The sequence below is a fragment of the Cyprinus carpio genome, chromosome A3 (assembly GCF_018340385.1).
Source record: "Cyprinus carpio isolate SPL01 chromosome A3, ASM1834038v1, whole genome shotgun sequence".
Taxonomy (NCBI): domain Eukaryota; kingdom Metazoa; phylum Chordata; class Actinopteri; order Cypriniformes; family Cyprinidae; genus Cyprinus; species Cyprinus carpio.
In genome coordinates, this window is record NC_056574.1 from 3,991,189 (window position 1) to 4,003,002 (window position 11,814).

At 46.9% G+C, this 11,814-nt stretch overlaps 1 protein-coding gene and 1 non-coding gene across 3 annotated transcripts; one reads left to right on the forward strand and one right to left on the reverse strand.

Annotated features, from left to right (window-relative positions):
• Positions 1-3,113: 3,113 nt before the first annotated feature.
• LOC122139131 lies at positions 3,114-3,270 on the reverse strand. The gene has a single exon (XR_006156006.1). It is a non-coding gene; the product is annotated as a U12 minor spliceosomal RNA (small nuclear RNA).
• A 664-nt stretch (positions 3,271-3,934) lies between these two features.
• On the forward strand, positions 3,935-8,750 carry LOC109046757 (polymerase delta-interacting protein 3-like). 2 transcript variants are annotated; one of them, XM_042716144.1, is made up of 10 exons: positions 3,935-4,062; positions 4,614-4,723; positions 4,796-5,160; positions 5,293-5,352; positions 5,502-5,609; positions 7,297-7,470; positions 7,908-7,985; positions 8,060-8,189; positions 8,279-8,345; positions 8,465-8,750. In XM_042716144.1, the coding sequence occupies exons 1-10, from the start codon at positions 3,992-3,994 to the stop codon at positions 8,643-8,645; spliced, it is 1,344 nt and encodes a 447-aa protein (XP_042572078.1). In that variant the 5' UTR covers positions 3,935-3,991; the 3' UTR covers positions 8,646-8,750. The 2 variants fall into 2 exon arrangements, with proteins under 2 accessions (XP_042572078.1, XP_042572085.1); XM_042716151.1 differs by having other exon boundaries at positions 5,296-5,352.
• The last annotated feature ends 3,064 nt before the right edge of the window (positions 8,751-11,814 follow it).

Genomic DNA, 11,814 nt, shown 5'->3' on the forward strand with positions numbered 1-11,814 from the left:
TTGACTGGTGCAGGGTTCGAGTGTGTGTGTTGTGTGTGTGTGTTTCTCTCTTTGACTGGTGCAGGGTTCGATGTGTGTGGTGTGTGTGTGTTTCTCTTTGACTGGTGGCAGGAGGTTCGAGTGTGTGTGTGTGTTGTGTGTTAGTGTATGTGGGTTCTCTCTTTGAAGACTGGTGCAGGTTCGAGTGTGTGTGTGTGTGTGTATTTCTTCTCTTTGACTGGTGCAGGGTTAGAGTGTGTGTGTGTGTGTGGTGTGTTCTCTCTTTGACTGTGGTTGCAGGGTTCGTGTGTGTGTGTGTGTGTGTGTGTTCTCTCTTTGACTGGTGCAGGGTTCGAGTGTGTGTGTTCTCTCTTTGACTGGTGCAGGGTTCGAGTGTGTGTGTGGTGTGTGATTCTCTCTTTGACGTGGTGCAGGGGTTCGAGTGTGTGTGTGTGTGGGTGTTCTCTCTTTGACTGGTGCAGGGTTCGAGTGTGTGTGTAGTGTGTGGTGTGTTCTCTCTTTGACTGGTGTGCAGGGTTCGAGTGGTGTGTGTGTGTGTGTGTGTGTTCTATCTTTGACTGGTGCAGGGTTCGAGTGTGATGTGTGTGTGTGTGTGGTTCTCTCTCTTTGACTGGTGCAGGGTTATCGAGTGTGCTGATGTGTGTGTTGTGTGTGGTCTTCTCTCTTTGACTGGTGCCAGGGTTTCGAGTGTGTGTGTGTGTGTGTTGTGTGTTCTCTCTTATGACTGGTGTCAAGGAGGGTTCGAGTGTGTGTGTGTGGGTGTCTCTTCTTTGACTGGTGCAGGGTTCGAGTGTGTGGTGTGTGTGTTCTCTCTTTGACTGGTGCAGGGTTCGACTGTGTGTGTGTGTGTGTGTGTGTGTTCTCTCTTTGACTGGTGCAGGGTTCGAGTGTGTGTGTGTGTCTCATCTCGTTTTTGACTGGTGCAGGGTTCGAGTGTGTGTGTGTGTGTTCTCTCTTTGACTGGTGCAGGGTTCGAGTGTGTGTGTGTTGTGTGTGTACAAAATTCTCAATCTCTTTGACTGGTGCAGGGTTCAGAGTCGTAGTGTGGTGTGTGGTGTGTTGTGTTTTCTCTTTGACTGGTGCAGGGTTCGAGTGTGTGTGTGTGTGTGTTCTCTCTTTGACTGTTCAGGGTTCGAGTGTGTGTGTGTTGTCGTGTGTGTCTGTGGTGTGGGGTGTTTCTCTCTTTGACTGGTGCAGGGTTCGAGTGTGTGTGTGTGTGTTTTCTCTTTTTGACTGGTGCAGGGTTCGAGTGTGTGTGTGTGTGGGGTGTGTATGTGTGTGTGTGTGTTCTCTCTTGACTGGTGCAGGGTTCGAGTGTTGTGTGTTGGTGTGTGTTCTCTCTTTGACTGGTGCAGGGTTCGAGTTGTTTGTGTGTGTTCTCTCTTTGACTGGTGCAGGGTTCGAGTGTGTGTGTGTGTGTGTGTGTTCTCTCTTTGACTGGTGCAGGGTTCGATGTGTGTGTTGTGTGTGTGTTTCTCTCTTTGACTGGTGCAGGGTTCGAGTGTGTGTGTGGTGTGTGTGTCTGTGGGTGTGTGTGTGTGTTCTCTCTTTGACTGGTGCCAGGGTTCGAGTGTGGTGGGTGGTATCGACTTTGACTGGTGCAGGGTTCGAGTGTGTGTGTGTGTTCTCTCTTTGACTGGTGCAGGGTTCGAGTGTGTGTGTGTGTGTGTGTGTTCTCTCTTTGACTAAGCTGGTGCAGGGTTCGAGTGTGTGTGTGTGTGTGTGTGTGTGTCTTCTTCTTTGACTGGTTGCAGGGTTCGAGTGTGTGTGTGTGTGTGTGTTCTCTCTTTGACTGGTGCAGGGTTCGAGTGTGTGTGTGTGTTTCTCTCTTTGACTTTGACTGGTGCAGGGTTCGAGTGTGTGTGTGGTGTGTTCTCTCTTTGACTGGTGCAGGGTTCGAGGAGTGTGTGTGTGTGTTTTCTCTTTGACTGGTGCAGGGTTCGAGTGTGTGTGTGTGTGGTGTGGTTATCTCTTTGACTGGTGCAGGGTTTCGAGTGTGTGGTGTGTGTGTGTGTGTTGTTCTCATCTTTGACTGGTGCAGGGTTTCGACTGTGTGTGTGTGTGGTGTGTGTGTGTGTTCTCTCTTTGACTGGTGCAGGGTTCGAGTGTGTGTTGTGGTGTGTGTGTGACCTGTGTGTGTGTTTTCTCTCTTTGACTGGTGCAGGGTTCGAGTGAGTGTGTGTGGTGTGTGTTCTCTCTTTGACTGGTGCAGGGTTCGAGTGTGTGGGTGTCGTGTGTGTGTGTTCTCTCTTTGACTGGTGCAGGGTTCGAGTGTGTGTGTGTGTGTGTGTGTGTTCTCTCTTTGACCTGGTGCAGGGGTTCGAGTGTGTGTTCTCTCTCTTTGACTGGTGCAGGGTTCGAGTGTGTGTGTGTGTGTGTGTTCTCTCTTTGACTGGTGCAGGGTTCGAGTGTGTGTGTGTGTGTGTGTGTGTGTGTGTTCTCTCTTTGACTGGTGCAGGGTTCGATTGTGTTGTGTGTGTGTGTGTGGTGTTCTCCTCTTTGACTGGTGCAGGGTTCGAGATTGTGTGTGTGTGTGTGTGTGTTCTATCTCTTTGACTGGTGCAGGGTTCGAGAGTGTGTGTTTCTCTCTTTGACTGGTGCCAGGGTTCGAGTGTGTTGTGTGGTGTGTGTGTGTTCTCTCTTTGACTGGTGTGCAGGGTTCGAGTGGTGTGTGTGTGTGTGTGTGTGGGTGTTTCTCTCTTTGACTGGTGAAGGGTTCGAGTGTGTGTGTGTGTGTGTGTGTGTTTCTCTCTTTGACTGGTGCAGGGTTCGAGTGTGTGTGGTTTGTGGTGTGTGTTCTCTCTTTGACTGGTGCAGGGTTCGAGTGTGTGTGTGTGGTGTGTGGTGTTTCTCTCTTTGACTGGTGCAGGGTTTCGAGTGTGTGTGTGTGTGTGTGTGTGTTCTCTCTTTGACTGGTGCAGGAGTTTCGAGTGTGTGTGTGTGTGTTCTCTCTTTTGACTGGTGCAGGGTTCGAGTGTGTGTGGTGTGTGTGTGTTCTCTCTTTGACTGGTGCAGGGTTCGAGTTGTGTGTGTGTGTGTGTGTCCCCTCTCTTTGACTGGTGCAGGGTTCGAGTGTGTGTGTTGTGTTCTCTCTTTGACTGGTGCTGGGTTCGAGGGCACGACCCTGGCTCTGCTGAGATCTCACTAAGTAGGGTGAGTCACCTCACAGACGGACCTGTGCCCTTACAAAAATTCTCCTCGCGAGAGTCTGCGAGAACACGGGCGTCACCCCGCCGTCGTTATTTTCCTTACTCATCAGTTTTAAGGCATGAGGCTGAGGTGCACGAGCAGCCGCTCCAGGTGGCGAGCGCCCGCCGTGTCACAGCGACGGTGAGCAGAGGGAGCGCGCGTCTCCTTCAGGACAGCAGGTGATTCATGTGATTCAAGCTTCACACACACACACACACACACACACACACACACACACACACACACCACACACACACACCCACAGCACAGCTGCGACTGGACAGCGCACAGTGACAAAAAAAACACTTCATTTGGGCTTCGAGCGCGCTCTTCGGGCGGTGCATTGTGGGACAGGCGGTGACGTCACCGCGCCTCGCTGTCTGGAGGGGTAGTTCTGCATTTTCGGATTGTTTGTTGTTTTGTTATTATGTAAAAGTGTTTTGTTGTTATGAAGTGGTATTTTATTCAGGAGACATTCACTTACCAACCTGCACACACAGATCGCGTTGTTTTGAGTTTATGCAGTCATTACTTTATTTTACTTTCATTAATATACAAAGAAACATGTAGAATGAAACAAGGAAAAATAAACTCCATAGTTTTTCATCGCATATGCACTCTGAATGGGCTTTATTGCTCTTTATCTGTGTAAAATCTGCAGTAATAAGGCTCTCACGTTTTCTCGCGTTCCGCGTGTATTTTGAGCCTTTCCGCTGCCCGTCACGACGAATCGCTTCGCCCCGCCCATATGTACGTAACGCGCATGCGTACTGCGCCCTTGTAGAATCCAGCAAGCGTAGATATGGCGGACCTCTCTCTGGATGAAGTGATTCGTCGCCGCAGTTTTAACGCCAGAGGAGTCAGTAATAAGAGGTAAATGCGTCCAGACGATTCAGACAGCGTTCATGCTCACCGCGGGGGGTTTTTTCAGCTTTACGCTTTCTTTATAAACGCAGTCGTGTAGGCTGAGCGCGATGTCCCGCCTTCTCCCGCCGCTGATTGGTTTATATCCCGTTTGAGCCGCGCTCTGGTTGGCTGACGCGTCCTGCGCCTCTATGTTCGCGGCTGTTTTCACAAACAAACCTCGTACATTGTGTTAATTCCATTAATCTCGGTAGTTTGTCTTTTACATTATGACCCGTCTCGCGTGAAACTAGAGCAGTAACGCAGCCGCTGTTAAACACGAGGCTATCCGCTGATTCGACAGAAGTGAGACATTTCACAACTTCTGATTCATAGGATCTGTTCATACACGTTCTCTTTTTTAATGTATATTTTATTTTGTCATAGAGACCAATTCATTTGTGTATGAAACACTTTGACGTTCCATGAAAACCGAAGTTAATTTTGATTCGAATCAGAAATTCGTCTTTACGAGGTTTGTTGGTCTTTCCTGTGTAACTCTGCTGTTGTCCCTCCCACAGGCCCATATATGGCAGAGGGGCGGGGTCAGTGGGCAGGGCCTTCGACGCGCGTCAGAAGATTGGCAGCAGTGATGTCAGACAGCGGCTGGGCGTGGGCGGAGCTACAGGAGGTAAGCGCTGGGACTGATGAAGCTCTGGTTTGTTCAGACGCTAGTGTTGCTCATCGCTCTCTCCGTGTCCAGCGCTCCAGGTAAAGGATGCGAGAGAGAAGCTGGGACAGAAAGACGCGCGGTTCCGGATCCAGGGTCGAGGGGGCGGAGCCAGTGCGGTGCAGGACGCGCGGCAGCTGATCAACTCACGCAAACAGCAGCAGACGCCTCTGAGCACGACGGTCCAGCAGACGCCCGTCAAACCCGCGGGAATCCCTCACATCCACATCCACAACACCGGCCCCCGGCCCCAGAACACCAGAGTGGGTGTGGCCCTGCAGCCAGGAGGCGGGATCACAAAAGTAGTGGATGCACGCGATAGGTTGAGCTTAAAGAGGAGCATCCCGATGGCGTCCAATCAGAGCGCAGCGTCTCTGAAGATCACTAAAACCATCCAGGTGAGCAGATGAGTGACGGTCGTTACAGCTTTAGATACTGATCAGCGTCACATGATGAGCACGAGTGACGGTGTGTGTGTGCGCGTGTGCGCGTGTGTGTGTGTGTGTGTGTGTGTGTGTGTGTGTGCGCAGCAGAGGCCTGTGGGAATGACCAGCGGGATCCGGATCAACGTTCCCAGTGCAGCCGCTCCGGTGAGACTCACACCATTCCTCAGAAACACTTTCATAATCCACATCGCTTTCAGATCACACTACATTAGTCCATTAGTCCTGTTTTATTGAGCGTGTGTAATTAAGCATCACAGAAAGTCTGACGGTCACCTGGGCGTCTCTGCTTGTAGGGTTCATCTGCTGGAGCTGCTGCTGAGGATGAGGAGGATGAGGATGATGAAGCTGTGATACCTAACAAACAGATGAAGATCACTACAGCCAACAACCTGCAGACACGAGTGAGACCCCCCCCCCCCACACACACACACACACGCTCTCATACACACACGGATTTGGATATTAGAAGCGTATTAGTATGTTATGTGTAAGCCAGGTTAAAGAGATGGGTCTTTATCTAGATTTAAACTGCAAGAGTGTGTCTGCCTCCTGAACAATGTTAGGTAGGTTATTCCAGAGTTTGGGCGCTAAATAGGAGAAGGATCTGCAGACTGCCATCAGTTTTTTATATCGACTATCCATTCCTTTAGTTTTTCAAATTGGTATGTTTCGCCGGGCCGCGATGAAATATAGAGCTGAGTATCATCAGCATAACAGTGAAAGCTATACAACCGGTTTCCTGATGATATCTCCCAAGGGTAACATGTAAAGCGTGAAGAGTAACGCCCTAGTACTGGAGCCTTGAGGTACTCCATACTGCACTTGTGATCGATATGATACCTCTTCATTCACTGCTACGAATTAATGGCGGTCATATAAGTACGATTTAAAACCATGCTAATGCACTTCCATTAATGCCAACAAAGTGTTCTAGTCAATGCAAAAGAATGTTGTGGTCAATAGTGTTGAACGCAGCACTAAGATCCAATAGCACTAATAGAGAGGTACAACCACGATCAGATGATAAGAGCAGGTCATTTGTAACTCTAAGGAGAGCAGTCTCAGTACTATGATACGGTCTAAATCCTGACTGGAAATCCTCACAGATGCCATACCAGGAATTGAGACAAACCAGGAAGATTACACACACACACACACACACACACACACACAGATTAAAGGGGTCATATGATGTGATTTCAAGTGTTCCTTTCTCTTTGGAGTGTTACAAGCTCTTAGTGAATGAAGAAGATCTGTAAAGTTACAAAGACTAAAGTCTCAAATCCAAAGAGATATTCTTTATAAAAGTTAAGACTCGTCCACGTCCTCCTGAAACAGCTCGTTCTAACACCCCCCACATCTCTACATCACTGTGTGGGAAGATTTGAATAACACTGTCCGGATGTTCAGCAAAGACAGAAGGTGTGGTTTCAGTAACACAGTTAGTGTTGAAGCAGTATGTCAGGGAGATGTGTGTGTGTCTAGGAGAAAGAAAAAGCACTTTATTTGTTCTTCCGAAAGTAGATGCATTTAGGAATCTTTAAGATTACTTACAACAGAACAGCAACACATTTTATGGATATTTGAGAGAGGCGGGGCATAGAGGACCTACAATAATGTACAGTATTTGAAAAATAATGAGTTTTTTGAACATTAAAGCATGTCAACATATTCTGTTACACCAAATACACAAAATAATGATCTTTAAAAAAGCATCACATGACCCCTTTAAAAAAAATCCTGTGTCCTTTAATCAGACGCATGAGCTTCCTGTACGGTCTGGAAATAAAAACCTTCAGTGTGTGTGTGTGTGTGTGTGTGTGTGTGTGTGTGTGTGTGAGAGAGTGTGTGTGTGTGTGTGTGTGAGGTGCTAGTGTAGAGATGAGATGAGTTTGAGCACAGAGCAGCCTTAAATTAGTCTGATCAGTCAGAGAGTATAGTGAAGAAACATGACTGATTCAGAGTCTGTCAACTGAAAAATACACGTGTACGCACTCCTCAGCTCTCTGTCTCTGTCTCTCGCTCTTGCTCTCTCTCTCGCTCGCTCTCGGTCTCTCTCTCTCTCTCTCTCTCTCTCTCTCTCTGTAGGCGGGGCCTGTCTCTCTCTCGGCTCCCATCACTAAGGTGGTGAAGAACGACTCTTACACTCCCCCAGCAGTCTCAGTGCCCCCCGCCCGCCCCCCCACACAGACCCTACAGCCCGTCTCCAGGACGACCGTCGCCACGCAACAGACGAGCGGCCCCACACACACACCTGCACAGGTACTCACACACACACACACACACACACACACACCCGCACAGGTACACTCACTCACACACACACACACACACACACACTCACTCACTCACTCACTCACACACACACACACACTCACTCACTCACTCACACACACACACACACACACACAGGTACACAGCTGGTCACGTGAGCAGCAGAGAACACAGTCTGAACAGAAAATAAAGTGAAAGTAAATCACTCTTGAGTAACACATGTACTGTCAGTCACATTCATCATTACATTCACAAATCATCTGAAATACTGCGAAATAAAACATTCTGCAACATTATAACCACTCCACTCCACAACAGATGCTTTAAATTCAACACTGTTCAGAACAGGAGTTAAAGGTGATCTCTCTCTCTCTCTGTGTGTGTGTGTGTGTGTGTGTGTGTGTGTGTGTGTGTGTGTGTATCAGCCTGTCTTCAGTCCTCTGGAGGGCACAAAGATTATGGTCAACAACCTTCATCCTCGAGTGACGGAGGAGGATATAGTGGTGAGTTCCTGTCTGCTGATCCACACACACACACACACACACGGGCTCGTCTGACTCTGTGTGTGTGTGTGCAGGAGCTGTTCTGTGTGTGCGGGGCGCTGAAGCGCGCGCGGCTGGTGAAGGTGGGCGTGGCTGAGGTGGTGTTTGTGCGTAAGGAGGATGCGGTCAGTGCCTACAGGAAGTACAACAACCGCTGCCTGGACGGTGAGCCGGACCCCGCTGCGTTCTGATTCGTCACTGGTCAAGAGACGCATGGACTGATCTCTGTGTGTGTGTGTGTGTGTGTGTTCCAGGTCAGCCGATGAAGTGTAACCTGCACATGCGGGGCAGTGTGATCACGTCAGAGCAGCCCATCCTCCTGTGAGTCCCCCCCCCCCCCGCCCCGTGTGATGATGAGGATGAGGATGATGAAGGTGTCTGACCTCTCTCTCTCTCTCTCTCTCTCTCTCTCTCTCTCTCTCTCTCTCTCTCTCTGTCAGGAGGCTGAGTGACTCGCCCGGCGCGGCGCTGCAGAAGGACTCGGCGTCTCACTCCGGCTCTAAGGTTCCGGGGCCCGAGGTGGACCCCCAGACCATCCTGAAGGCTCTGTTCAAGTCCTCCAGTCAGAGCGGCTCAGAGACGAGCGGAGCACACGCCACCGCCTTCCGCATCAAGATCTGACACATACACACACACACACACACACACCAGCTCTGTTTCTGTTATCTTTCAACACTGTTTCTGTGACTCTGTCCTCTTCTCTTCAGTAAAGGTCTTAGTTTATAATCCTCTGTGTTTGCTCTCTTCATTGTTCACATGACTTATTTGAGACGTGTTCACATTACATCATCATTCACGGGTTTGAGATCACGATTAAAGTATCTCAGAGTGGTACAGCTTTGCGTTAGCAGCACGAAGGTTGTGGGTTCGATTCCCAGAAAAAAGAAAAATGTTAGCCTGAATGCAGCCAAGCGATGATATCTCAGATTATTATTTAGTTTTGTGCAAACTTCATATAGCTAAAACTGTAAATTCTACTTCTTGTTACAAGTATGGTAGAACCATCACTTCTACCACAAAAAGACTGCTTTGTAAGTAATCTTCCTGATGTATCCCAATTCCTAGCATATCCAAAACCTCAGAACAACTTGATGATGTAACAGAAATCTATGGATTCTCTCTTTTCTAGCATTTTAAATACAGTTGCTCCTTTACGCTTAAGGAAGGTTAAGGAAAACAATCTGACACCGTGGTGTAATGAGCACACTCGCACCCTAAAGAGAGCAGCCCGGAAAATGGAGCACAGCTGGAAGAAAACAAAACTAGAGGTATTTTGTATTGCTTGGAGGGAAAGTAAACTATCTTACAGAAAAGCATTAAAAACTGCTAAATCTGATTACTTTTCATCTCTTTTAGAAGAAAACAAACATAAACCCAGGTATTTATTCAATACAGTGGCTAAATTAACGAAAAATAAAGCATCAACAAGTGTTGACATTTCTCAACATCACAGCAGTAATGACTTTATGAACTACTTTACTTCTAAAATCAATACTATTAGAGATAAAATAGTAACCATGCAGCCGTTGGCTACAGTGTCACATCAGACAGTGCACTATAGATCCCCTGAGGAACAGTTCCACTCATTCTCTACTATAGGAGAGGAAGAATTGTATAAACTTGTTGAATCATCTAAACCAACAACATGTATGTTAGACCCTATTCCACCTAAGCTCCTAAAAGAGGTGCTTCCAGAAGTCATAGATCCTCTTCTGACTATTATTAGTTCCTCATTGTTATTAGGATATGTCCCCAAAACCTTCAAACTGGCTGTTATTAAGCCCTCTCATCAAAAACCACAACTTGACCCCAAAGAATTAGTTTAATTATAGACCGATCTCGAATCTCCCTTTTCTGTCCAAGATACTAGAAAAGGTAGTATCCTCACAATTATATTCCTTCTTAGAGAAAAATGGCATTTGTGAGGATTTCCAGTCAGGATTTAGACCGTATCATAGTACTGAGACTGCTCTCCTTAGAGTTACAAATGACCTGCTCTTATCATCTGATCGTGGTTGTATCTCTCTATTAGTGCTATTGGATCTTAGTGCGGCGTTCAACACTATTGACCACAACATTCTTTTGCATAGACTAGAACACTTTGTTGGCATTAATGGAAGTGCATTAGCATGGTTTAAATCGTACTTATCTGACCGCCATCAATTCGTAGCAGTGAATGAAGAGGTATATCATTCACAAGTACAGTATGGAGTACCTCAAGGCTCAGTACTAGGGCCATTACTTTTCACGCTTTACATGTTACCCTTGGGAGATATCATCAGGAAACACGGTGTTAGCTTTCACTGTTATGCTGATGATACTCAGCTCTATATTTCTTCGCGGCCCGGCTAAACATACCAATTTGAAAACGGAATGCATAGTCGATATAAAAAACTGGATGACGAGTAATTTCTTACTGCTAAATTCTGAAAAAAACAGAGGTGTTAATTATAGGACCTAAAAACTCTACATGTAATGACCTAGAACACTGTCTAAGACTTGATGTCTGCTCTGTCAATTTCTTCATCATCAGTTAGGAACCTAGGGTGTGCTATTTTGATAGCAACCTTTCCTTAGAAAGCCACGTTTTCTAGCATTTGTAAAACTGCATTTTTTCCATCTCAAAAATATATCTAAATTACGGCCGATGCTCTCAATGTCAAATGCAGAAATGTTAAATCCATGCGTTTATGACCTCAAGGTTAGATTATTGTAATGCTCTATTGGGGGGTTTGTTCTGCACGCTTAGTAAACAAACTCCAGTTAGACCAAAATGCAGCAGCTAGAGTTCTTACTAGAACCAGGAAGTATGATCATATTAGCCCGGTCCTGTCAACACTGCACTGGCTCCCTATCAAACATCGTATAGATTTTAAAATCTTGCTTATTACTTATAAAGCCCTGAATGGTTTAGCACCTCAGTATTTGAACGAGCTCTTGTTACATTATAGTCCTCCACGTCCGCTCCGTTCTCAAAACTCTGGCAATTTTGATAATACCTAGAATATCAAAGTCAACTGCGGGCGGCAGATCCTTCTCCTATTTAGCGCCCAAAATCTGGAATAACCTACCTAACATTGTTCGGGGAGGCAGACACACTCTTGCAGTTTAAATCTAGATTAAAGACCCATCTCTTTAACCTGGCTTACACATAACATACTAATACACTTCTAATATCCAAATCCGTTAAAGGATTTTTAGGCTGCATTAATTAGGTAAACCGGAACCGGGAACACTTCCCATAACACCCGATGTACTTGCTACATCATTAGAAGAATGGCATCTACGCTCATATTAGTCTGTTTCTCTCTTATTCCGAGGACACCGTAGCCACCAGATCCAGTCTGTATCCAAGTCAGAGGGTCACTGCAGTCACCCGATCTCTACGCTCATATTAGTCTGTTTCTCTTTAGCACCTAGAAAGGACCTCTACAGCCCTGAAAAGACAGCGGAGACCAGGACTAGAGCCCCAGAGACAGATCCCCTGTAAAGACCTTGTCTCAGACGACCACCGGGACAAGACCACAGGAAACAGATGATTTCTTCTGCACAATCTGCTAACATAAACAGGATAATAGACTTCCATGGACATGCTAGCCATGCTGGGGAACAAAATTTGGGAGTATGGGTATGTTTTCTTTTTTTTTTTTTTTTTTTTTTTCTGTCACTGATGGAGTTTTGGTTCCTTGCGCGCGCTGTCGCTTCTGGCTTTCTTAGTTGGGGACACTTCAATTACAGTGATATCGTTGACTTGATTGCAAATTATTGCACAGATACTATTTAAACTGAA

Excerpts from the sequence above, each read along its gene's own strand:
- LOC109046757 (XM_042716144.1), top strand. The coding sequence starts at position 3,992 with ATGGCGGACCTCTCTCTGGATGAAGTGATTCGTCGCCGCAGTTTTAAC. Across the intron at positions 4,724-4,795 it reads CGTGGGCGGAGCTACAGGAG|CGCTCCAGGTAAAGGATGCG; the intron begins GTAAGCGCTGGG and ends CTCCGTGTCCAG. Across the intron at positions 5,161-5,292 it reads AGATCACTAAAACCATCCAG|CAGAGGCCTGTGGGAATGAC; the intron begins GTGAGCAGATGA and ends GTGTGTGCGCAG.